The sequence below is a fragment of the Truncatella angustata genome, assembly GCF_020726525.1.
Source record: "Truncatella angustata strain MPI-SDFR-AT-0073 chromosome Unknown BKA67scaffold_10, whole genome shotgun sequence".
NCBI lineage: Eukaryota > Fungi > Ascomycota > Sordariomycetes > Amphisphaeriales > Sporocadaceae > Truncatella > Truncatella angustata.
In genome coordinates this window covers 2,264,618-2,289,608 of record NW_025763390.1, presented here as the reverse complement: position 1 = coordinate 2,289,608, position 24,991 = coordinate 2,264,618, and the positions used below count along the sequence as shown (strand labels likewise).

Here is a 24,991-nt window from a genome sequence, read left to right as displayed (position 1 = left end):
TCATTTTCCCAATGCCCTCAACATGCTAAACATCTGACTGCCAAAATTGGCACGACGGTGACCGCTATCATGATTGTATTCGGACAGATAGTCACATCCAATATAACTGAAAGCTTTTTGGGTCGTCCCCCTGGTTGTCCGAGTAGGTTGCATAAGCCATCAACGCAACACTTACATTACCATGCTCGGACCCAAGTCCAGGTGGTCTGTTCCGTAACAGTAATCACCTCCACGAATCTCCATTGTGGGTAATCCCAAGCACGAGCAGGTTCAGGAGCCTTTTGTATACATGTCTTGTCATCCGTTTCAGTATGCAAGCGGTACAGACGCCGAACCAAATCCGACGATAAACAGTATAAAGCTACGTATCGAGCATAGTGGTAAGGTTTGCTCCGAACGGCTTGGAATGTCACTCTGCATTTGCAATTGTTGAGATGATAGCAGCGAAGGCTCGATGCCAGGTGTTCGTTGAAAATGACTTCTATGTTGTTCGCCGCAATGCTTGGATGTAGCCGGCGTGTTTCAAACGCGTACAACACTATTTATTACACATCAGTTGTTGTCAAAACTGTACTTGAGCCAACCGCCAAGAGCCTTGAGACTCTCCCATCGCACATTTTCATCTGCATCTTGCATCAGCTCCATGATGCGCGTCTTGATTCCCAATTTTTCCAGCTGGAATCTCCTCTCTGGAACCTCCTTGACCAAAGCCCCAACATCGTTACAAGCAATCGCCAAGACCGCCTTGTCATTGTCCCATGGCTTCTTCATGATCTCAGCCAACTTACGAGGGATCTCGCCCGTCTCCAGGTCGAGAATCTTTCGCGAGTTCTCTGCCCAAAAAGTGGCATTTCTGTGGGGAGGGGACCATCGTAGGTGGCCTGAACGCACTTCTGCCACGTACTCGTCCAAAGTCGTCTTGGTTGTCGTGTACTCTTCCAGCATTGTCTTGAGCTGGTCCAGGTCTTCTTGCAAGTCGGGGTCGGTCAGGTGCCTTCCGCCCACATTTTGAAGCAGGGCGGGCAACCTAGCCAGAACTGCTGTAGGCAGAAGAGAGCTGGGGTTAGTGCTGAGGAGGTTGTATAGTGTCGAAAGAAGCAGACGTGTGGTCTTCTCTTTCGGAGATAAACGCAGGAGCTGCGTGTAAAGCAAAATAACGTCGTACTCGCTGTGTTGCGATTAGTCATGAACATGTTTCCGGATGCCTGCAGAGGGTGCACATACTCATCCATCTCGTCGCCAATATCCTCGGCTTCGAAACTCAGCTGCCACATGACAAGCAAGACATGGTATAGCAACTGCAAGCCGACACCTCCACCGATAGCGCCTTCGAAGCCACCGGTTCTCACCGTAGCATTGCCGCTCCACAGGCTGGCGGAGGAATCTGCGCCAACGCCTGCGGCCTTCCTCAAGATATCGACGAGGGGTGCCACGGTCTCGCTTCGTTGCTTCCAGAAAAGCTGCCGGGAGGCCTTGCCGTACAATAGAGAAGAGTATTGTGTTACGGCAATATCCTGTAGGCCAGCATCGGTTGTGTTCTTGGCCATGCTACACAGGTAACTCAGAATCAGAGGTAAGGCATTCTCGGTGGGCTGCGATTCATCCTTTGATTGCGTCATGAGGGTGGCGAGTACAGTTGATGTAAGTAAGGGGATAGGGTCTTCAAGGTTGTTGGAGTGGGCGAGGAGAGGCAGGAAATGCTTGTAGGGATCCGACGTCTTGAACAACGCGCCTGCTAGCTTCGGCACACCTAAATAAAGATACCAAGTAGAGTCAGCTCTGGTGCGCATTGTGTGTTTTGTATTTTGTGTCGCGTAAGGGCATGAGGGGACGAGGGCACGAAAGGCAGGGAAGGGGCATGGCACATGTGCGTACCCTCTAGTAGGTCGTTCAGCAGGACCAAGATGTACTGCACGACGTCTGTCCGCTTGCTCGCAGACTCGAGCACGCTGGGACTGCCATCGCCGCCCACGAACAATACGCGGTAGCCATCGAGGTCGCGCTCGACGACTTCCTTTCTTTGCTCTTTCCTGACCTTATCGACAGCTCTGATCTTGGCCAGTTGTCCCTCGTTGAGAGTGTTGGCCCTGACTGCGCCGTCCCATGGAATGGGTCGCTGGCGAATATTGTTTTGAAGCGAACCCAGATAAGGGGGAGGATCGAGCGACATGATAGTTGGCCCTGTCCCTTCCGATACAGGTTCGTTAGGTGGGTTGCGAGTAAAGGGTTGTGCGGTGTATTGTGCAGGAAGCTATTGGAGGCGGAATGCGATGACGAAGGAGCTCACACGAAGTACGGAAGTAGGTAGTCTAGTCGCAGCTTGCTTGTCTCCGAAAGCTCAGGTCCAAAATCCAGAGGTCCAAACGTCCAAGGCCAAAGGTCCCAAGGTCTTGGGTCCAAGGTCTCAGGTCTCCTCCGGTTCAAGGCAGCCTGCCTCTAATTGAGCCGCCCGCACTCGAGGCGTGACAATTAGTGGGGTTAGGAGCCCAAGCTTCGAAAGTGTGTACGGATATAAATTGGAACTGGTCAATCGAGAACAAAGACGTGTGCAACTCTCTGCCCACTGGATATCATTTATTTGAAGAAGGTCATGACAGATTTGCTTCATAGTCAAATGACACGAGCTATGGGATGCCACAAATGATAGGACGGGGAGGTCCATCACAGCCAGCGCACACCAAAACGCCAAAGTAATTGGCACAACTCAATTGCACTCAACCGCTTTGTACAGAGGTAGTATATGACAGGAGTACTCTGCATCAAGAAGCTGCAATTGATGCGACATACGAAGCAGCGCCGTATTGCTCGTTCCCATTTAGATGCCTCTTAGGTTAGATATTGTTGCACCAAACACTAACAGCTATACCCAGACATTCGAATGCCACCTATGCCAAGTCACGAGCTGACCTTTAATGGTTATGAAATTGAACTGAAAATGCAGTCTAGAAGTTATCTTAAGCAGAACGAGACATGAATATTCACGTTCCCATATTCTCATGCAATTAATAATCATCTTGCCAACATGGGCGGTGAAACAGGCTCAAGGCATGCTCAATCTCTTACCATAGAGTGACATCATTTCATGACGCCCTGACCATAAGAAAAACTATGTGTTGTAGCCCTTCGTTTCTTATTATATCCTGAGAAGAGCGACGCGCCAACTAGTTTTGGAGATGGGTGTTGCCTAACCTAGTACCATTAATCGATTGAATTGTTTCTTCTTGCTATGCCATCTTGTGTGCTTGATGAAGAGACGAAAGGATACCCTGATCACCGTCATCACTGGTCGCAGTACAGTCACGCTCCAAAGAGTCAGGATACATTTCTAGCATTCATGCCGGTTCAAACTTTGGTGAACCTTTGAAGAAATCCAGGCGATGTGCACAACTCTGCGAGAGCACCCGAGGCGCGAGATTGTATCGTAAATGTAACAGCTTGGCCAGGCTACGGGGAACTGATATGTCGGTGATGACATGTACAACTAGTTGACTCCTCATATGTACTACGTACAGTATGTAATTAGTGGTTGCCCCGTCGCCCCGTCAACATTGAGTGCAACTTGAATCTGGGATCTAACCTTAGATTACTAGCGTCTACCTTAATGCAGCTGCCGCGCTGCCAACTCACACAATCCGCTGTCAGCCGATCAGGTACCATTCGCATCTGGTCTTCAATCGTGTGCCATGTTTTGACGGACGACTGGAGAGAAACTTGAAAAGCCAAAGAGAAGTCTTCCCCCTGAATGTTGTAGAGACTTGAACTTTTCTAGAAGCTGATTGACAAACCAGAAAGAACAGCCTTGAAACACAGCCCCTGCCTACCAACCTCCTCGGATTCCTCACCACTGTAAGTGCCGCCCATGACACCAAGCCAGTTGAAGCTTCCCGACCCCGCGACTTTTTGCGCACAACCAGAACTTGGGAGGTTGGGAGTACACACCAGCCGCGAAGAAAATCCCACATCAAAGCAACCTAATCCGCAAGACCTGCAGTAGTCATCTTCCCTGTGAAAAAAAAGGAAAGAAGAAGAAAAGGTCTCATGCAATTCCGTTCCGACTCAAACACCCTTTTCTCACTATCCGCATCATTGACTTAGTTATCTTTAAAGTTTTGTCGCCCAGCTACTTACACCAACACTAACCTCACAACGGTGCAAGTCACGCATCTCTTAGGACTTCGACTTTAAGGTTGCGGAGCGGGCGGTTTCAATTCCATCACCACCATAGCCACCCAATAACCGCACCACAGAGCTTCGGCATTCCTGCCCGGAGCTCTATACCCAAGAGGTTGAGTCGGATTGCATTTGTCGCATTGTTTCTCGACTTTGCGGATAAGCGCATTCCACACACATTCCGACCAACCCCCACCAACACCTCTAGTCAAAACCGAGGGCCAGAGTCTCATTCTCACAATGCGACTTCTCCGGGCTCCTCCGTCGGCCTTTCTCGGCCTGCTTCTTGCGAGTCTCACATCAGCCAGTCCATTCCCCCGTGACAGCCTGCGCGATGTGGGATTTGGATATCTCATGGACCGCTCGTGTGCCTCCTATTGCGGCGTTGATGATCAGTTTTGCTGCTCCTCCGACCAAGTATGTGTTACAGCCAACAATGTAGCAGCTTGCACCGCAGGTAGCGGTAGCGGTTACGAGGGCTATACAACAACTTGGACGGAAACGCGCACATATACGAGCACCTGGAGCTCATACGTCGCAGGAGCAACAACGCCTGCATCCAGTGGGTCCGACGGTGAGGATTGCGTGCCGCCTTCTGGATCCGGTCAAATTGCCTGCGGAACCATTTGTTGCGCGAGCTGGCAATATTGTGCTTACCAGGGCCAATGCTCAGCCAATTCCAACGCTGGAACCTGGACAACCGGAACGACGGTGGCGACCGTTGGTGTCGTGACAACGGCTTTCTCTGCACCCTACAGAGTTACAGGAACTGGCACTGTAACAACAGCGACGACAACAGGTACAGCCGCGAGCATCACTGCAACTAGCACTGGCGGAGCTGCCGTGGGAACCACGACAAGCAGCTCTCTGAGCGGAGGAGCCATTGCCGGCATCGTGGTGGGAACCATTGCTGGTGTGATCTTGCTGCTACTACTGTGCATTTGCTGCATTATTCGTGGCTTATGGGCCACAGTTCTCGCTATTTTCGGTATCGGTGGTAAGGATAAGCACAAGACTGAGCGTACCGAGATCATCGAAGAGCGGTACTCACGCCATGGAAGCGCTCATGGGGCAGCAGCAGCCGCTCGACCGGCGCACCGTACCTGGTTCGGAGGCGGCGGTGGTGGTCGACCGTCGACCGCTGCTTCTAGGAATGAGAAGAAGAGCGGAGCAGGCTGGCTGGCCGCTGCCGGTGGAGCAGCCTTATTGCTCCTGGGACTCAGAAGGGGTGACAAGAAGAAGGAGGGCAGCCAAAAGCCTCCTAGGAGTGACTGGAGCAGCTCATACTACACGGACTCCTTCACCGCGAGCAGTCCTAGTAAGTTTTTATCTGAACATACACTGTCTGGAAGTTAGCCACTAACAAAGGTCTTCAGGTAGCGCAAGCTCAGATAGGAGGACACGAGAGACACGACGATCTAGACATTCTCAGGGAACGAGGGCATCAAGAAGAACCTCGCATACCAGACATACGAGAAGATCCTGATCCCGTCTACATATAAACCATACCCACTAGATTGTTCATAAGCATACCCATTGTCAATAACCGCTACATGCACGCATTCAGCACAACAGCGGCGTCGGGGGACAAATCTTTTTATTTTTTTTTATTCGTTTTTACGGCTCTTCGATTCAATCATAGAGAAATTTTACGACTTGTATTTTGCGATGGATGGCACGAAAATTGGAATGAATCAGGATACGATATGACAGCATGGCAAAGAAGTACCGATGTTGATGAGATGTGGGTTCATTGTGTGGAGTTTTGAGAAGCGAAGACGATGTTAATGAGGGGAGCACTGGATATAGAGACACCCTGATAAAGGCAACCAGGTGGCTATATACGGAGAGACGAATATAATCAAAGAGTTCTTGATTTCGGGGTTCTCATTCAACTTTGTCACGATTTCGATCACACCCAATGTCTTCATTAAATTTGGCTTTATAAAAATAGCGTCGACCTCGCCAGTGGTAGTCCGTGAGCCAATGCAAACATTGTCTCCTTATAAAATGCTTATTGTGCAAGCAGGATTTGTCGTTTGGACTGAGCTCTGCCTTACAGCAATGGACTGATGGTTCAACACATTCAGCTCGAGCAATTTGAAGTTAATGACAATACTTCGTGGTCACAAAAGCAAGCGTCGCAAGTACATCAAATATAGTGCCCCAGCCTATCCTACTATCCAGAAGAGACTTCTATGATCATGAGCATATAGATGCAGCTGTGGCACACATTGTAGACACTCAGCCAGCGTATCTCGTAGATATCAGCACATGAGACTCGAACGCGCTGCAAATCCTTGTACACACATAGCCTTAGCCACTTTTCGAAACCAATACCCACAATATATCACGGACTACCCGCTTCACAAATACTTAAGCCGTCTCCAAGACTATCCATCCTCCATCACATAGTGCTACGCCCGTCTCTCGCAAAATTCCATGCAATTAGTCTGAACTGGGAGTCGTATGTTGGACCGCTTCCACAGATCTTTCAACATGGCAGCGCGAGCATTGGCAAAGACAGCGCCGGCATGACTTCAGCTGAGTTCCCGTCTAAACCACCGCAGGACATGAACACGGAAAGATCCGTTGCTCTTGCGGCGAATGGCACAAGATTGACGCTGGCGACTATACCGGTAACAACTGCCAGAACGAGGAGCGGCGAAACACACACTGGACTGCCCTTAGACTACATTATCAGCGGTGACATCTCCAGTGCTGACGAGAAAGCAAGATATTCTTCCAAGGGTACGTTCCTTGACGTCGAAGATTCTCGAGCTTCTTCCGCAAGGAGCCGATGGGTCATATAGGTTTCATCTGCGATTGAGTCCCCCAGAAACCTTTGCCGGTAACAATTAAGTCAGCCGATGCCGCAACGACTTCCTTTATGTATATTCCTTTTTTTCTTGCCCCTTGATTTCTTCCTGATGTTTTATCACCGTCAACACCGAATCGCACCATATGCCTATCTCCGCTTCCTATCCAGACGAGCGTCATCTTGCCTGCCCAACGATTCAGCTCCAAGGAGAGATAGGCCACAAGTATAATCATTGCTGGTGACATCCCAGTCAAGGCATCAGTCATAAGAAGCCACGGGTGGTGGAGTGGTTTCTAAGCAATATCTAGCAGAAGTTTCTGATCGCTGGGGAAGATTGATTCTGTTCATGGCCTCCGTGGCTCTTGTTCGGCGAACCCCCTTGACAGGTCGCTAAAAGAGCATGGTTCGTCATAAGATCAGGAAGATGAACAGACAATAAAAATCTTATCATATACTTACCAAAATAGCATAGTTGCGTATATATTAGCTTCGCATAATCCTCATGGGCATTTCGAGAACCGGTGCAAACCATGTGCCATTCGGAGCAGAGATGGTATGGTCATGAAGTACATCATATTTCGCATCTGGAAGTGGGAATTCGCCTTCTGATCTTCCTAAATCATCTGTGCACACGAGACAGAGTCAAGCGTAGCTTCGCGAGTGGACAGGACGAGTGGACAGGACATGCTAATATGAAAAGGAGGCTACTGACATGCTCTGGGTTCCACAAACACGATTCGAGTAATAGCTTTCAGTCAGCCATATTGGAAAACTTGAAGAAAATTCTCCTCGTGGCACGGAGATTCGAGCACTATGGCGACATTTGAGATCGACGTGAACCCGTCGTGGTCTACCGAGAACTAGGGGGGGAGAAGGGCGATGCTTATCTTGTTCAGAAATCTCACCAAAGCTTGAGAGAGATCTACTTTGAAAGCCCACGCTGTCATAGTGGCTAACGTGGCATGTGTCGTCCTGTTATTGCGATCTGCTGAGACAGAGATGCCATTTATGAAGATGCTTGAGACTTCGTTGAAGCTGCGATCTATGTTTATCAGATTCGCGTTTGCATACGAATATTATTATATTCAAGGCGCGAATGACAGGGAAGCCCTTCCTTTCTTCCTTTCTTTCTTCCTCAAAAATAACAAAGGAACGTCTCGTGGATTGTTCCGAAGCTGAAAATCTATACAGGCAGGAAGGATTCACTTTCCTCTATATCTGCCGCTGAAATGTCGAATCGAGGGCTTGTGGCTTGACTAAGTAATTTGTTATCTTCCGACGTATCGCCTACCTTTGATGCGAAGCCCACAGAGGTCCATATGGGCATCTAGAAGTTGGTCAACAACAACAACCTTACACTGGATTGTTTTTGCCACCACAAGGCTGCCCTGCTGGAGTCTTGATCTCTGAGAGTTGAACATACCCTCTTTACGTTTGAATTGTTAACAAGGCATTCCCGACAGGCCAAAACGGAATGATTGATTATCATCATGTGTTGAGCATCATCAGAAGTAATAAAGTCATCGCTGGGATGTTGCCGATCTACAAATTGTTCGTTATTGCGCCATAACCCAAGAGTGGTTAGTTGCAAGAAGGCTTCCAACAAAATCAGAGGTTGCCCAGCCAGGTTTGCAAATGTATGTCCACAGAATATACTTCTTTTTTTTTTTTCCCCCGCGCGTAGGTGGCACGAGGGATAACCGAATGCCACCAGCAACTAGTTTTCTCATTACCGTGAGAGCGTATCGACAAACCACGGGAATGACTTCACCTCAGAACGACTGGCACGATTGAGACACCACAGGCTGAGATTAGTAATTTTTATTCAAGGCTCGAAGAGTTTGGACATGGCAGCTCTCCCTGTACGCCTGGCACGCCCGCTAGACCTCCAAAAGTTGGTTTGGTTTGGTTCCAATCGAATGGAAGCAATGAGCACATTTGTCGCGCAAGACCAAGGGTGTTTTTGTTTGTTTTGCTTCGGAAAGAGTTCTCTCATTTTGCGTAGCCATATTCGCTACAACCTGATGCAATGTATGAACCCCGGTCACTCCTTATTGAGACCCAGAAAGCAGCAAAGAAACCGTGACATCCATCCATATTCATTCCATTTAAGCCTCGTCGACGATGTTGCCCTTCTCGGACACGTACATACCGTCCAAGAACTGTGAAAAGTTGTGAGATTACTGGAGGCTGAGGGTGGGGTTACGGGGGATTTGTATTCAAAACATACCTTACGGATATCCTTGTTGCGCACCTTGCAGATCTGCTGGATATCGGCGGCACTTTGCGAGACATCCTCCAGGGAGTTGCCGGACAGGACGAGCTCGTCCTTCTGGGCGGTGGAGACCTCGACGTCGACACCGGAGCGCATGACGACTCTGCGGACGAGCTTCTCGCCGATGAAGTTACGGATCTCGACCTCGTACTGGTCGGTCTCGGAGTTCTTGTCGATGTTCACGTTGATGGGGAAATGGGCGTAGACGTAGCGCATCTTGTACTTGAAGCCCTTGGTGACACCGATGATCAAGTTGTTGATGAGGGAACGGACAGTGCGGAGGGCGGCGACGTTCTTGCGGTTGCCGTGGTGGATTTCTATTCCGATCACGTTCGTCTTGGGGTGGGAGAAGTTGACTGCCAAGTGGGACAGATCCTTGGACAGCTTGCCACGGGGACCGGTGACGGTGACCTTGCGGGCCTTGATCTGGACGGAGACTGTTGGACACGACAAGTCAGCAAGTTTGTTTCGAGTCTTGTTGCGCGCCTCGTTGGCTTGTTCTGCTTGGCCCTGCGGGCCTCCTCTGGATACACGACAGCGAATGTCGAATATTTTTCTCTTTTTTTCTCTCTTCTTGCTTCAGCGTTCTCCGCCCGACCCTGCCAGCAACCAGACCAAGCAGCAGGATGGAAATCAAGGGCGCCGGTAAATGAAAGTGAGCGACATACCGCCCTCAGGCACCTCCAAGGTCTCCTCGGTGTGAATGTAACGCATCTTGTCGGATGTTCCTCAGGTGGGGTTTTGATTGGGATATCGACCTGTAAGCCGACCGAATGTCAGTAATTTGTCGCAATTAATTGATGACAAGAAAATTGGACGCGAGGCAGTTTGTCTGCGATAGATTCGTGTCGTGTCGTCGGATGGGGTATCCGTACCTGAAGGATTGGCGATGCGGTGATGTGAGTTCGAACTTTTCCGAAGTTCCTTACCTTGGCTGAATCGTCTCAAAATTTGAGCTCGAAATTGATTGTGCGTAGAAACCCTACGGCGAAGGGGAAAGGGAGAAAAGAAGCCGTGGCTGACCCGGCCAAAAGTGGCTTGACTGGGCTTATCGATAGCGACCAGCCACAGGATGTGAGGGTCCACATGCACTCAATGGGAAAGGCAGTCAGTCAATCCGCCGCTTGGACCAACTTGGCTAACTGCAGTGGGGGAGAAGGACATCGTCATGATTGATAGACCCGACCTCTTCCCCTACTTTTTCGAGCTGAGTATTACAAAACTGTACGTTGGGTAGGTAGCGAGATGAGTGGGTCGAAGCTTGTGTATTATCTTTTGTTGTTATTTTGACTCCTCTATTATAAGACATATCATAATCTGTCTTCTTTATCTATCTATCAAAGATTGCGGATAAATCATTTGAACTTGTTGATCATCTCTGCGTCCACTGTACGTACTACCGTATAGTATCTTCTCATTGGCTGCTCACTGAAGAGTACTAGACTACCCACATGCACTCTCACTTTTCCCTTTCGGTCGATCCACCCATTCAATTCATTCCTCCATTCACTCCCCAGGCTGTCAGGCTTAGTACATAGTAGGCACGCAGGCTCTAGGCCAGCCTCGGACTTATTATTAGGCTTCAGTAATTGAACTGAACTGGACTGAACTGAACTGAACTGAACAAACTGAATTGAGCTGAGCCGTTACCGCGCCGCATCCCATCCCATCCCATCCCGTGCCCGTCTCCGCACCCGCTACTGTAATCCCATCCGCAATCCGTACAGCTTGCCCCAGGCGAGCATCCCGCTATCATTCGTGTGTCGCAACCAAGCTAAGCCGAGCTTCCCCCAAACACACTTCCCGACTCACGCCGTCGCCGTCGACTTCGAACGTCCCAATTGCCGGCTATACTTGTCGCCTAGCATGTCCTACTTCTTCTCCACCCCCGTCGACATCGACGTTGTCCTGGAAGATGCAGACGACCGCCAGATGGTCGACGTCAAGCTCGACAAGAACCGCAGAGAGAAGGCCCCTCTATACATGGACGGCGAATCCGTCAGGGGCGCCGTCACAGTAAGGCCAAAGGATGGCAAGAGATTAGAGCACACGGGCATCAAGGTCCAATTCATTGGCACCATAGGTACGCGATGCTCTTTCTAACCCGAGTGCTGCTTCTAGACTACACGCATACCCCTCTGCGCCGCGCCTGATGACGCAAGCTGTATGCTATACTATACTATATCATAACATAACGCTGCATTCTGCGTGGACCTGTCTCCGTCCCCCCTGGCTGACATACAACTCCAGAAATGTTCTTTGACCGCGGCAATCACTACGAATTTCTCACACTCAACCAGGAGCTCGCCGCCCCAGGCGAGCTCCAACACCCTCAGACCTTCGACTTCAACTTCAAAAACGTGGAGAAGCAGTACGAGTCCTACAACGGTATCAACGTCAAGCTCCGCTACTTCGTGAGGGTCACAGTGTCCCGGCGCATGGCCGATGTCATTCGCGAGAAGGATATCTGGGTCTACAGTTATCGCATCCCCCCCGAGATGAACAGCAGCATCAAGATGGACGTCGGCATTGAGGACTGCCTCCACATCGAGTTCGAGTACAGCAAAAGCAAGTACCACCTGAAAGACGTCATCGTCGGACGTATCTACTTCTTGTTGGTGCGGCTCAAGATCAAGCACATGGAGCTGAGCATCATCCGGCGCGAGACCACCGGTGCCGCGCCGAATCAGTACAACGAGAGTGAGACGCTTGTACGGTTTGAGGTATGCCTGGCGAGGGCCCGACAGCCCACCTGTTCGGCCGGATTTCAAGGCTAATCACAAAATAGATCATGGACGGCTCCCCATCCCGCGGTGAGACCATTCCCATCCGCCTCTTCCTGGGTGGTTTTGACTTGACACCGACATTCCGCGACGTCAACAAGAAGTTCTCCACCCGTTACTACTTATCTCTAGTTCTCATCGACGAGGACGCACGCCGCTACTTCAAACAGTCCGAGATCATCCTGTTCCGCCAAGCACCTGACGCCGCGAACAACCAGCCCTTGATCCAGTCCGTGCCCGAACCATCAGTGCACAAGCAGCTGCCCGTTGAGAGCTAGGAGACAACCGGCGAGCGACTGAGGCTGACGGCTCCTCCGACAAGCATCCATCAATGGCGAGAAGCAGTTTCTCCGGGCTCTGTTGATGGCATGGTAGAGGCGCCCTCAACCGCGGCTGATACAGTGACGGAGAGTCAGATCTCGGACCCCAACTCCCACTCGAATGCGAACTCGGATTCGAGTGCAAGTCACAATCCCTGGGAGGAAGAGGCAGACGAGATCGCCAGGCGACACCACCAGCTTCAGAAGGGCAAGTCGCCCGCTCGCTTAGCGCCGGCAAGATACCGGCATCACAGAGACCGCGACGGCGGCGGCGTGGGCAGTAGTAGTTGTTCTTCAGCTGGTCACAACGAATTGTAGATATTTACTTGACCACAGCAGTTCGTGATTAAGATGGACAGCATTGGTTGGCACGGCGTTTACGGTTAATAGAGAGCAAAGGCACGTTTTTATAGGGACGGACTTTGTCTAGTCCAGAAATCAATCATCAATGTAATTTTCCAGCCGTTCCTGTCGCCTTTCCGTTCGCCTGACGCAAAAAGAAAATCAATGAAATCAATAAAATCCAAATCACCACGCCGTCTTTCGCAAAAAAAGGTCTTTTGGTATCATTTTACTCTTACATGAAAGCCCTTGAAACCCTTTTCTCCAACCTCAAGCTTCCAGGTCCATCTCCTCGCCATCTGCAGGTACGAGCGGCCACTGGTCGCCGCTAATGGCAGAGATCCGGTCGAGCTCGTCCTGGTATTGACGTCTGATATCTGCCAGTGTAACAACCTTCCTCTTTCCCGGTCCCCCAAACGATCGCGATGCACCGTTGGTCTCGCCATCCGACGACGCTTCGGTCGTGATCCAGGCTTGCTTCTCGTCTACGCAGCTCAACGTGTTGATCAGCATTAGGTACTGCCTCGTGATGACAGTGTCCAAGACATCCTCCCCAACGACGTCGTCTGCGTCGGCTCGCGAACGAAGTTTGTGTATACGGTCAAGCAGAATAGCCGCTGCTCCGCGGTAGTCGTTGCGCTTGATGCGCCATGAGTAGAGGATCTGATGCCAGGGCTTGTCGGTCATGACGTCGACTGTATCTCGACAACGCTGGGCGAGAATATCGTCGACGGCGTTCTCGAGATTCGGGAATGGCAGCTCGACAAGCTCCGAGTTGTGCAGACCATCACACATCTTCTCAATGAGTGTCCTGAGCAACGAACGCTGCAGGGCGTGGTCCATCATAGCCACTAGCGTTGTGTGCGCAAGCCTGAAGTCGGAGATGCTGACCGCACCACTGAACAGACGACTTTGCATCTCTGTCCGTATTGCAGCAGCGTCTTTGGTTGTATGGTTTATAAATTGTAGGGCGATTCCCGCGAACTCCACCACGTACGAGTGTGCCCTCTGCTTCTCAAAAAGTGAGACGATGTGGGCGTAATACTGCGGCATGCCGGCGTAGAACAGCCTCCATTCAACATCATTGAGGAGACCACTGCTGTGCCTATCAGGGTTCTTGACGGGACGGCCTGTGACCAGATTAGCTTTGCGATATGAAACCAACAAAAGACCACTTACTCAGACCAAATGCTGCCTTCCTGAAATACATGGCTGCATTGGCGAAATCTTTCAGACTGAGATATACACGTCCTTGAACATATGTGGAGAAAGGATCTTGTTCCGAGAATGGGCTTAACTCGGCGGCTAGATCGGGTCTGTTTTGAACCAAGAACGCGCACTGGAAATACTGGGGAAGCAGCGATGTGTCACTGTTCTCTGCCAGCAGGTTAGAGGCAATCCCTGTAATCGCTGCCGGGAGATCATCGACCTCGGCAGTGCCCAGGAGGTATCCGGCCAATCCTTCAAATGCAGTAATTGTCTGAGTTTCTTCCGTTTGGCGCTTTGTGATCGCAGGCGAAGCGGGCTCGGACTTATCTGCGTTATGTATTGGGACAGGAAGCTGCGTCTTGACCAGCCATCGAATGAGCTCTAGTCTTCGTAGACATGTGATGAGATATCGGTAGACCGTACCGATGTCCAATCTATTGTGGAGAGCGTCCTCGGGACTATCAAATTCAAACTCCATATGGACGAGAAGAATGAGCTGGCTGAAGCAGACATTCCATTGAAACTCAACAAGTTCTTGGATTGCCTTGACGGCTAATTTTCGTCCAAAATCGGTCAAGGGATACCGATGTTCTCGTTGCGAGTCCTCCGTTGCCTTCATCAAGTCCGTAGTTTTCTGATAAAGCTCCATAGTCACGAGTGCAAAATTCTGGCCTAAAGCATCCGTGACTTGAGCGCAATCCTCGTCGGAAGTTTGTCGCCAAAAGGCGGCCTTGTCGGAGAAATATTGAATCCGCTCGTCGTCCGTCTTCGCAGAGTCCTCGAGCAATTCTGAGCGCAAGACGGCGTTGCAGATCTGCAGCATACTGTCCGAAAATACATCAACAAAGTTGAGTGCGGTAGATATCAGCAGGGTGGAGTCCTCCAGGCCCTCGTGGCGCACTGCTGGGTTGTGGCAGATCTGCTCAAGCTGGCTGCATTCCCTAATCGAAGACAAGCTATCCGCACAAACCACCCACGACAAGCCAGACGTGGGTTCATACGACAATGACAATGCCTCACCCCGCTGTTTGTCCAACTCGATAAGAAGCCGATAGAAGCGGCGCCACTGCAATTCACTTGCACTCCGAAAGCCCTCGTAGTCCATACTACCAGAAGCAGAAGAGCTCCGCTCTAACGAAGAAGTGGCACCAATGACAGAGCAGATAGCTTCAGCCAGACCTTTGCTAGTCCGGGCGGCAGAGTCCTTTGCAAGACCCAGGCCTTGCTCATATATCGTTAGAGCAGTCTCAAGAGTCGCGTTTGTAAATCGACCAGGATATAATATCAGCTCTAACCACTTTTCTGTAGGATCGGTGGGGTCGCAGGCATTGGACGTCTGCGGTGTGGGATTTGAGTTATCATAGTATACTCCAGTCCACCTATCTCGCCATGCTTCGTCTACTTCCTCGGGAGCGAACGATACATGCTGTGCCCGATACGTCATGTTGTTTTTCCACAGGACCCACAGTTGCGTACCTGTTGGACCGTCCTGCGCAACGGTGAAGTCCACCAACGTCCAAGCATCAGTGCCTGGAGGTGGAGGCGGTACCAGCTGTGAGCCCTTGAAGAACGAGTCGATGGTCATGCCCCCTTCGTTTGCGTCGGCTTCTAACTTCCAAAACTTGAATTCTCCGGCGCCTATTGGAGAGTACGTGACACAGAGGCGTTTCCCTTCTGTTGCGCCAACGACCTTGACAAGGTTGGTCTGTGATGGATCTATGGTCCACTTGCCTATTTCTTGCGGATTGCGTTCTGCCTCAAGTATGTCTTGGGTATTGAGGATTTGCCCAGTCTGGAGGTTCCAGACCCTCAAGCGATGATCCAAGCAGACGGTAAGGAGAAATGAGGCATCGTGTTGGCCAAGGTCGGTGGTAGCCACTGATGCAGCAGCGTTCAAGTCCATGTCAGTATTGTTGTGTCTGACTGAGTGACTGCCCTTCAGAAAGCCTCTGAAGCTCTGGCCCCAACCTTTCGAGCCATACTGTGTCTCCTTCCATGTTTGATGTGATGCTAAAGGCTTGTCAGCTTTCGGTGCGGGCCCAAGGATGTAAACATGAACCTACCGTCGTGGATCTTGTTCCTGTCCAGCCGGACAATACCACCATCGTGGGTAGTCACCACGAGCAGATTGTCGTCGGCAGCCACCAGGCGATGTGCGACCTTGAACCCCAAAGCTTGAATTGGCTGTGTCCTGCAAGCATCCGAGATCTCGGCGGTTGAGCGCTTGCGGAAATGCTCGGGCTTCAAGGTGATGGTGTGTAGCTGGTTGGACTGGTCGACGACGAAGACGCTAAGCGCATCGTGATCCCGAGGATCGGAAAGAGCAACACACGAAGGGCGGATAGAGGAAGAGAAGCGGAGGTTGAGGACCAGATTCGCATCGGGGGCTTTCTTGGTCTTGCAGACATCAATGCAGCGAATGCTCAGCAAGGTGTTCGCGTCGAGGATCCGCCATAGGAAGCTCCTCGGTTCGGCATGGTGTCTTCTGTGGTACACTGAAGACGAGGTAGCACAGTTCCTGGTGCGAAAGAGTCCTCCGTCCTCGTCACTGCTCTTGGCTCGCTTTGCGGGGCGGGCGTTTTGGGTCCCAAGCTTGAGGTCGACAACGAGGGCGGGCGATGAGGGCTCGAGGTTCAGTCTAGTTTCCTTGTGCAGGTACAAGGAGTCTCTAGGAGCCATGGTGAGCCCATCTAGGCTGCGCTGAGGTCGCGCGGAAACGGGGTGCAGGTCGATGCTGTTTTGCGATTGTCGGGACGCGGTCTTTGAAATTATTTGGCACGCGGGTCTGCAAGCTTGCATCCATCCAATTGACTGAGCATGGGTGAAGAGCAAAGCAGTCGAATACTTGCACCTTAACTTCCCTAGCTTAGCTCACCTTGCGGATCCGTGTTATTGTTAGGCTGGGTAGCTTGCCAGTGAGCCGGTGAGCACAGTGAGCGTCAGGTGCAGAGGTGGGCGCGGCTGGGCAGCTGCCGGGCACTTGCAGGTCAGTCCATCCACCTTCCGCCAGTCTTCCCCAGGTCGAAACCTTTGTCCATGAAGACATAACATATGAAATAACAACAAAAAAGCAAGTATTTCAGTTCCCATTCCACGTGGTTACGGACTGTCATTCAGGTGTCAAACTTGAAATTCCAGTAAATCGATTCTTACACGACGCGAGGTTCATACCATGTATGTAGACTACATTAAAACCAAAAGCAAAGAATAATCTGCACTAGTAGCCATTCCAAACGCCAAAGCCATGCAAGTGATCCCCAGCTCAGCACCCATCATTCCTTCATTATCTTTCCTTCGTTTCCTCGTCACTCGGCAAGGCAGACGTGACACCTGATCATTGGTTCATCTTCTCCATGTCCTTTGGCGATGGGTCGCCAATACCATCCTCGTTGATGGCAAAGAGGCAATCGCTTTCTGGCAGACAAGGGCTGTCGTAGATCTTGGCAATACGAGTCTCGCCTCGGCCCTTCTTGAAACTAATTCTCGTAGTGCTTGCGTGCGCAATGATGTTTCCACCGATGGGCTTTTTCGGGTCGGGGTTGAACATGGAGCTTGGCCCACCATCGACCTGGGCCACGACCTGGTTTGTGATGACCACAGCAATACCAAACTCATCCGCAAGTCTCTGCAGTGTACGCATAAACTTGGCAAGATGGGTTTGACGTGACGACAGCTCTCCACGTCCCAAGAAATCTGTTCGGTACAGCGCAGTTGCACTGTCGACGATCAACAAGGAGAATCTGGTCTCGCACATCATAGCCGAGGCCTGGTTGAGGAGTTGCAGTTGATGATCCGAATTGTACGCACGGGCATATGCAACATTGTCGAGGACTTCCTCCCCAGACAGACCGTATCGATTTGCCGCTGCAAGAAGGCGAACCGGCCGGAAAGTGCCCTCAGTGTCAATGTAAAGGCATTTGCCCTCGCCACCACCCATATCGAAGGGCAGTTGGCATGTTACGGCCAAAGTGTGGCAAAGCTGACTTTTGCCGGTTCTGAATTCACCAAACAGCTCAGTGACTGAACCAGTCTCGATACCACCGGCCAAAAGAGTGTCGAGATTCTTAGATCCAGTTGTGATGGAGATGAGCTCACTTCTTCTCTGGTGCATCTCAGTGGCTGTTGTGAAACCCATGGGAACCAATTTCGAGGCTGCAGGATGAGTCAGTCGCGTTACTTCAAGTAGAGACCTTCTGATTGTGCTTACCCTCGGCCAAGATCTTGGCAGCCTTTTGCTCAGAGATGCCCTTGATCTGCTCCAGAACTCTTCTCGGGGTGTAAGCGACAGCTTCCACGGTTTGGTAGCCACCATCTGTGACTAATTGAATATCACGTTTGGTAAGACCTGCAACGCCCTGGCCGGATGGGTGAGCCAAGACCGACTTTTGAAAACAACAGAAAGTGATCAACTTACCTCAAGAGCACCGAGAGGCGTCGGGGCACCGGGCCCAGTCACGTCACTCTCATCGCCCTCTCCACCCTGCATCTCGTCGTGCTCCTCGGCCATTCTGAAAGGAAAGTTACAAAGAACCTGGAAAATCCTGAGGCTCAGTTGTATAACGATAAGAGTCAGAGGAAACCAGAGCTGCGTAAAGAGGAGTGCTTCTCATGTAACTACACAGGTCAGGAAGACAGAAGCGCGTCGGACGCGTTTGAGCCTTGGAGGCAATTTAAATCATTAGGTGAGCACCCCACCAAGAAAACAAGTGCTCCTGGAAGGTTGCCACGCGCTTGAGTAGCGCTGTCACATGACTCTAGGCAGGACAGCGGGACTCAATTAGTAATCGCTCCGTCTGTTTCAAACTGCTGCCATCGTCCATCCATCCATCAGGCTCATCCGAATGCTGAAATTCCCGTGTCGGGGTCGAGTATGCCGATTTCAGATTCCTCCATTCCTCACACATGTGACTCTTCACATCCTTCAAGTAGACGCCTCTTTCGTAGACCCACTCTATTACTTAACCCAAAGCTTCAGGTACCAGTTACTCAATCTTGAAGTCAACATCGGCATCTGGCCTTTTGGAGGGTTGCGCAATGGTAAGCTTGGAGGTGACGATACGCGTCGTCCCGTCGATCTGATCGGGTCCGGAAAGCCTATCACGCGGATGAGGAAGGCATCCCGTATGGGCCCAGGATGTCCTTCTCATGGAAGAACAAGGCTTTACTAGTGCCACCATGAATGGACGTAGCGAATACACTGGGGGCTAAAAGTTACGTCATTGACAACCATTGTACTTGAGTTGACTTTGATGTGAGGAAGATGTGTTCCTAAAGACCGAAGATGAAGCTTATGATTAATTGATCAATGTCCAAGATATCCTCATCTTTGTCGGGCCCTTACATAGAAAGACCCATCTCTTTTCACATCACAACTCTTCGACCTCACTATGCTTCAAGATCGTGACTGGGATCGGCTAACTAGCAAAACATGATAGAGTTCATCTGCGCATTGTCGATAGCAACGGCTAGTCGATTCTTCGATGAATATGAATCCGTATCTGGACTAACTAACTAGTAGTTCCCGATCAGCCTTGAGAGCCTCAAACTTGTTTTTATCGACGATACATATCCTTATCAATGACACCTGCTTCTCCAATGACGGCGGAGATTATAGTGCGTTTGCATGATTTAGAGTTTCATTTTTAGCTTGGCAGCCGACCCACCAAAAGTGCAAGTGGTCAGCAAATGTACTCATTAGGCAGAATCTGAGAAAGATTCAGCGAACCAAAATCAGCTGGCCGGTCACGGGACGTTACAGTCCTCACAATATGAGGTATTGTGTGATAAATTATCAAGGTGAGGAGGCTGCGAACTGCTAGCCATAGAGTTTATCTACTGTGAGTGGTGGCCGAAACTACAAGTCATGGAGCTTTGGAATGCGCGTCGAGGAGAAGCTGCAATCTTCCGGTGTAAACGAAGGCCATCTGATACCGTAGCGATGCTTATGTGGTCTAGCTCTTGGGACTTTTCCTTTGATCACGAAGTTATAGCCCGCTGGAGAGAGGTCGCTCTTCAACATGAGTGTCGAGAATTAATAATAAATTTAGATTGGATACCTGCTCCACCGATCTGTCCTGGCTCGATACTAAAATATTTGTCTGACGGTATCGAATCCTGAACCCACTCTCATTATACCAGATCCAACAAGAGGCCGACGAAGCTCAAAATACTCAAGCCTGGACGCCGCCTCAAGTGTAGGCTAAAATTCTGTTCATATTGGGGCTGTGCGTCCTGACAGCTATATAGAAAGATCTCACAATCTGGACCTAGAATAGTTTTCTAGTCAAGACATATTCCAAGCCCAAATCAACTTTACAGTTCGTGGCGTTGTAGGATTGTTATCTCATACGATTATTGTCAATTCTAACAATCACTTATTAATCGCACCCATACTCTCACAAATATTTAATATGATATACAATATATACAACACTTGAATTACTTTTCATTATCCTTTGTGACGGCATACGCAGCCGATACCACCATCACCACGCAGTTGGACACTTTTAGCATAAAATCCAAGAGGACTGAGAAGACCACGATACGTACCGAAACTACAACAAGCTGGGATCGAAGGTGATGTGGCACTACCTACATAGCTTAATAGATTGTGCAACCATACATAAGTGGCCGTGCTATTACTAAGTTATTGTATATCTGCTTTGGTTTGTATTTGATAAGATTGCGACTTGTCCGGAGGGTACGTAGAATAGTTTAATACGCACAACTAACATCAAGTCTATCAACCAGTAAATGACTCCTGGGCCCGCGGCTTTCTCCCATGCCCCGGAAGAGAAAGTTTCAACCATACAAAGAGATTTAGACTAGCGTGGCAGACCTCAGTACATATTGTTCCTCTCTTGCATCTTATTCTCTGGCTGCTGAACACCCGAGTCCATGATTCTGGCGCCACAGCGCCCTTGTGATGTGGACACTGAACGTACTGTGCTTGTCAAATGAACTTCGAGAAGTACATGTGTCCCACCGAAGATGTACTTGTCGTTGGGGGGTATTCTGGGGTTCCAGAAATGGTGGGCCTGAGGTGCCATTTTCGGCAGCTTAGACCCCGACACAGCAACTTTTCATGAAGTCCTGAAGTCTGCCCCATTCTTGCTATACATATCCCCCGCCGGATTTTACTACATATTAAAGGAAGTCTATAGCACGCTCTTGGTCTGTGCTCATTTTCACCTTCAAGATTCAACTTCTATACCAGCCGGTTGGTATTTCGCGACCACTATGGTTAATAACCACGGACGAGCTATATGCTTAGAGTAAATTCCGAGGGTAAGAGGGACGGCAAGAGTCCCATTCATTAGAATTATGATGTTCGTTATTGTATAATGGGCGAGGTGTCTAGCAAGAATGGGGTGGGCATCTGGTCAGACTAGAATGCTCCGCTGCATAATATTGCATACCAGCAGTATATGTCCTTGTCCTTGGCTGTGCTCATCGTGTCTATACAGAACACAACACAACATAACACAAAAGCATATTCGATGCCTATCGTTTATTTTTCCTTGGTCATATAATCCAAACAGGGTTCAACAGTGTTGAGCCCTGTGTCGAATGTAGTCAACATTTACAAGAATTGCATACTGATAACCATCCATAGCAAAGCTCACTACGGCGCGGTACTGAGAGATAGTGTTATGATTTTGGTAAATGATGACATTAAAATTGTAGTATGTAATCTCAGTATGGTTGGGTCCCAAATATGCTAGCCCCTTTTCCTACCACTTCCCAAACGCCTATATGCTGTCATTCCCATACTATGAAGATAGCTCCGATAATAGCATATCTATTACAGGATCGACAAAGAGACATCAAAGCCCCGACCATTCAGCATTATTATATGTACAGGTATTGACATATATCGACCACAAATGTTTGCCCGAATTCAGCTTCTCATCGATTGGTGGTTTTCTTATGCAACCGGTCCATGACTGACCGACTTCTCGACTGGACCTTGGAAGTATCGCCGCTCTCCAAGTCGACCTCGCTACCGTTTGCCGAAAGTTCTGCTCCAAACGTACCAGCCGGAAGAACCTCGAAGCCAGCATTTACCCTCCTTGATGCTCGGTTGACGTGCGTTTCACCAGAATAGGAGCGTGCGGGTGGTGCCATAGCCGGAGTTTGAACGCCAGTTGGAAGTCGGAATGACGACGCAACACTTGCTTGTCTTGTTCTTCCGCCCTCCGGTGTTGCAAAAGGGTTTTCGGGAGAACCCGTTGGGGAAGTCTTTGGCGTACTAAAGTATCCCTCCCGCTCAGTGTCCATGAGCTCGGGGAACGAGCTGTTTTTCCGGGCGTGAATGTGCGCGCTTGGCTGACGTAATGGGACGTATGCTTCATCTGATGAGCTAGATGTGCGTTCTGATGTAGATGATTGCGACGATGAGGGCATAATAGCAAACGATGATCTTGGTATGTAGGTTTGCAAAGCAGGCTTTGGGATTGTGGTACCGTCAGGCTTGCTCAATGCGTCGGCATTCAGCGCTTCGTTCGCTCGAGCTGATGATTGTCTTGGTACGTGTTTGGGTCTGTAAGTCGACTGTGGGCCTGTAGCAGGCGATTTAGGCGGTGATATGCTCGTCTCAAAAATACTCGAAGAAGGACTGTGCTGTGGAGAGGTCGTAACCACGTCGTAGTTGATCTTCGCTTTACCCTTTCCTTCAGCCCCGGACAAGGAAAGCAATGATGCTCCAAGAGGTGTTTGCGAGTTTGGTGTGCCTGGTCTGGAAATCCAGATGCCATCCACCTCAATACCACTTTGGATAGCTCGCACACCAAACGGAATTTCTGGTCGCTTCTTGACAGGGATACCTGTTTTTCGTATCTCTGTCATTCTCTCTTTCTTTTCTTCGTCGAGCAACTCATGTTTCCGGACCGACCGATTAATCCACCACAGTTTGCCTAAGCCTGCAAAGAAGACGAGAACAATTGCGCAGGCAAGGACCTTGACAGTGTTAGTCATAGGAGAGATGTGACAAAGATAGACAACTTACGAAGGTCATTTGCTGCCAGAGCTGCCAGGTCGTGAAGAAATCAATGCCAACCATCATGAAGGTTGTTCGGCACTGCTGTCTGGAAATGTGGGAAGCTCAGGGAAGAAATGATTGCTTAGAAGGGAGCTCTGGCTCAAAGCGGTCCCGCGAATTTGGCTCAGAATATCTGAACAATATGCTAGCGAACGAATATGGAAAACTTTTGGCTACTTTCGGGTGCCAACTCTTCGGAGTGCAGCAATGTTAAGAAGAAATTTATTGGCGGAAGGTCCGATGTGCAAGAAGAGTGCAATCACCTAGTGAAAAGGCCGGGATGGCCGAACAACAATCGGTAGAGCCTCCGAGGCGGAATACAAAGAAGATGCGAGGTACGAGCTCTGTTGAAGCTTGACGTTCAATACAACACCGTTTCGCTGAAAGTGCCAGCACAACAATATGTTGATCCCTGGTGGATTCGAGCTTCCCAAGGGAATAGGAAAGTAACTTGCGCCGTGATTCGGGATGCAAGGACAGCAAGATGATCTCAGACAGGCCCGCTGCAGGATCTTGGTCGAATATATCCTACGGTGCTTGCAACCAGCTCGCTGTGGAGGCTTTGGTCTCGAACCACCTGTAATTATAAGGTCGCAGTGAATAGCCGATAAATTTCTGGAAGCTGCAAAAGTAGAAGTGTATCGGAAAATAAATTGGCAGCCGCGTAGAGCGTCGTGTTGCACAGGGTCAGTAGACCAAAGTAAGTGAATATAGCCGGCATAAACCCCAGGGTCGGTAGCACGTTCTCGAACGAAAGGACAGGACCAAGGCGATCCAATCATACAGCGAGTGACAAACAAAAACAAAGGTGAAAAATGAACAGACACTGTTTCCGGTTGGCCTTGCCTGACGGTCAGACGGAACCGTGGGAGTTTTGTATAAGACAAGTAGGGCGGCTCCCAACAGCAGGTATGGACCTACGCTGGGGCTGTCCTTGGAGTTGGATTACATACTTCAAACTTGCTAGAGACTCTCCTTGTCATGGCCCCGAAAAATGCTTGCTGATCTTGATCAGACTAGAGTCATGCAATCCTTGCGCAAAGAGACTTGCTCCCCGGTGTGGCATCGAGCGACACCGTCATGTAGTCAGGATGTGCAGCCAGAGTAAACCATTTACCTGGGATGGCCTGGTCGCTTGGCTAGGCCGGGCGCTATGGGACCATTGCATCTTGCGTTACATGTGTAACGGTGACAGCTCACTTGAAGCGGCTAAACCCAAGAGACTGCCCGGTAGCAACTTTGCTATGAATCTGCAGGTCGCCGGTGGAAAGCCAACGCAGAAAATCGGGTGGAAATAGTAGCATTGGGACTTTATCCGGAGAAACCTAGACGTTCGCCTTTTCTTTCTGACTTTACTTCTATAGAACATGTATAACCATTATTATTTACTACGATGTATGTGGTCTCCTGGTAACAATGCGCTTGGTTTGTAGTATCATGTAAGGGAAGCCAAGAAAGATCGCCCTTGCAGATGCAAACATCTAAGATTAGTGAATACGAACACAAAATCGAGTGAGAAACGGAGTCGCCTGAAGCGTTTGCAGACCGGAAAGCATCCATGATGGATCCAAGCCACCCACGTTTGGCTGGGCGGGAGGATCCAGTTACCGGCATGCCCCATTTCGCTGCTTCAGGTTCGACTATTCACCCGTCTTAATCTGGACTAGTTTAACCCCAGGAAATTTCGAAGTATTGATTTCATGCATCGGCGAATTACCACGACATCCCGACCCGGCAAAAGGTAAGGAAATGGGATTGAAGATTTATAATAAGCCTTAATTGCAATTTGTGGTTCCTGTCGCGCGAGAATGCATATTGAATAGAGTGCTTACGACGATTTTCTGTGTTCAGCCCTACTTGGCTCGGCAGATATTCGCAGAGCCAATATTGCACAATTATAGCAACACGGTCTTTTGTTGGTTTTCTTCTGTTACACAAGGTCAGAATCTTTCCTGGTCCTTGAAGATTCTGCAAGCCTATGTGTCGCCCCTGGCGCTCTTTTAGCCAGGGACAAAGTCACACATTCAGACC

General features: G+C 49.9%; 8 protein-coding genes across 8 annotated transcripts; 2 read left to right on the top strand and 6 right to left on the bottom strand.

Moving 5' to 3' along the window:
* Nucleotides 1–396: 396 nt before the first annotated feature.
* Nucleotides 397–2,287, bottom strand: BKA67DRAFT_104387 (ARM repeat-containing protein). The gene is made up of 3 exons (XM_046094846.1): nt 1,876–2,287; nt 1,225–1,750; nt 397–1,168 (listed from the first exon to the last, which is right to left on the bottom strand). The coding sequence occupies exons 1-3, from the start codon at nt 2,168–2,170 to the stop codon at nt 553–555; spliced, it is 1,437 nt and encodes a 478-aa protein (XP_045952978.1). The 5' UTR covers nt 2,171–2,287; the 3' UTR covers nt 397–552.
* Nucleotides 2,288–4,410: 2,123 nt separating this feature from the next.
* BKA67DRAFT_664300 (uncharacterized protein) lies at nt 4,411–5,672 on the top strand (the record flags this gene model as incomplete). The annotated part of the gene is made up of 2 exons (XM_046108346.1): nt 4,411–5,488; nt 5,551–5,672. 2 exons carry the CDS (start codon nt 4,411–4,413, stop codon nt 5,670–5,672), a joined length of 1,200 nt encoding a protein of 399 aa, XP_045952977.1.
* A 3,427-nt stretch (nt 5,673–9,099) lies between these two features.
* On the bottom strand, nt 9,100–9,980 carry BKA67DRAFT_526041 (ribosomal protein L6, alpha-beta domain-containing protein; the record flags this gene model as incomplete). The annotated part of the gene is made up of 3 exons (XM_046098723.1): nt 9,100–9,153; nt 9,222–9,703; nt 9,935–9,980. The coding sequence occupies 3 exons, from the start codon at nt 9,978–9,980 to the stop codon at nt 9,100–9,102; spliced, it is 582 nt and encodes a 193-aa protein (XP_045952976.1).
* Nucleotides 9,981–10,854: 874 nt separating this feature from the next.
* BKA67DRAFT_104304 (vacuolar protein sorting-associated protein 26-domain-containing protein) lies at nt 10,855–12,631 on the top strand. The gene is made up of 3 exons (XM_046094845.1): nt 10,855–11,349; nt 11,517–11,989; nt 12,055–12,631. Exons 1-3 carry the CDS (start codon nt 11,133–11,135, stop codon nt 12,325–12,327), a joined length of 963 nt encoding a protein of 320 aa, XP_045952975.1. The 5' UTR covers nt 10,855–11,132; the 3' UTR covers nt 12,328–12,631.
* A 350-nt stretch (nt 12,632–12,981) lies between these two features.
* On the bottom strand, nt 12,982–16,599 carry BKA67DRAFT_541426 (nucleoporin Nup120/160-domain-containing protein; the record flags this gene model as incomplete). The annotated part of the gene is made up of 3 exons (XM_046100935.1): nt 12,982–13,841; nt 13,891–15,930; nt 15,984–16,599. 3 exons carry the CDS (start codon nt 16,597–16,599, stop codon nt 12,982–12,984), a joined length of 3,516 nt encoding a protein of 1,171 aa, XP_045952974.1.
* Nucleotides 16,600–16,971: 372 nt separating this feature from the next.
* On the bottom strand, nt 16,972–18,645 carry BKA67DRAFT_613106 (DNA repair protein rhp51). Its single transcript, XM_046105402.1, has 3 exons — nt 18,335–18,645; nt 18,128–18,275; nt 16,972–18,072 (listed from the first exon to the last, which is right to left on the bottom strand). Exons 1-3 carry the CDS (start codon nt 18,425–18,427, stop codon nt 17,255–17,257), a joined length of 1,059 nt encoding a protein of 352 aa, XP_045952973.1. The 5' UTR covers nt 18,428–18,645; the 3' UTR covers nt 16,972–17,254.
* A 3,183-nt stretch (nt 18,646–21,828) lies between these two features.
* On the bottom strand, nt 21,829–22,981 carry BKA67DRAFT_541424 (uncharacterized protein; the record flags this gene model as incomplete). Its single annotated transcript, XM_046100934.1, has 2 exons — nt 21,829–22,878; nt 22,928–22,981. The coding sequence occupies 2 exons, from the start codon at nt 22,979–22,981 to the stop codon at nt 21,829–21,831; spliced, it is 1,104 nt and encodes a 367-aa protein (XP_045952972.1).
* A 122-nt stretch (nt 22,982–23,103) lies between these two features.
* BKA67DRAFT_104256 (uncharacterized protein) lies at nt 23,104–23,938 on the bottom strand. The gene has a single exon (XM_046094844.1). The coding sequence runs from the start codon at nt 23,740–23,742 to the stop codon at nt 23,224–23,226; it is 519 nt and encodes a 172-aa protein (XP_045952971.1). The 5' UTR covers nt 23,743–23,938; the 3' UTR covers nt 23,104–23,223.
* Nucleotides 23,939–24,991: the final 1,053 nt, after the last annotated feature.

Coding starts and splice junctions, on each gene's coding strand:
- BKA67DRAFT_104387 (XM_046094846.1), bottom strand. CDS start 2,170: ATGTCGCTCGATCCTCCCCCTTATCTGGGTTCGCTTCAAAACAATATT. Junction 1,751..1,875: donor GCTGAACGACCTACTAGAGG/GTACGCACATGT, acceptor ATCTTTATTTAG/GTGTGCCGAAGCTAGCAGGC. Junction 1,169..1,224: donor ATTGGCGACGAGATGGATGA/GTATGTGCACCC, acceptor ATCGCAACACAG/CGAGTACGACGTTATTTTGC.
- BKA67DRAFT_104304 (XM_046094845.1), top strand. CDS start 11,133: ATGTCCTACTTCTTCTCCACCCCCGTCGACATCGACGTTGTCCTGGAA. Junction 11,350..11,516: donor CCAATTCATTGGCACCATAG/GTACGCGATGCT, acceptor ATACAACTCCAG/AAATGTTCTTTGACCGCGGC. Junction 11,990..12,054: donor AGACGCTTGTACGGTTTGAG/GTATGCCTGGCG, acceptor ATCACAAAATAG/ATCATGGACGGCTCCCCATC.
- BKA67DRAFT_613106 (XM_046105402.1), bottom strand. CDS start 18,427: ATGGCCGAGGAGCACGACGAGATGCAGGGTGGAGAGGGCGATGAGAGT. Junction 18,276..18,334: donor CGCCTCTCGGTGCTCTTGAG/GTAAGTTGATCA, acceptor CCATCCGGCCAG/GGCGTTGCAGGTCTTACCAA. Junction 18,073..18,127: donor TGCCAAGATCTTGGCCGAGG/GTAAGCACAATC, acceptor CTCATCCTGCAG/CCTCGAAATTGGTTCCCATG.
- BKA67DRAFT_104256 (XM_046094844.1), bottom strand. CDS start 23,742: ATGATTGGATCGCCTTGGTCCTGTCCTTTCGTTCGAGAACGTGCTACC.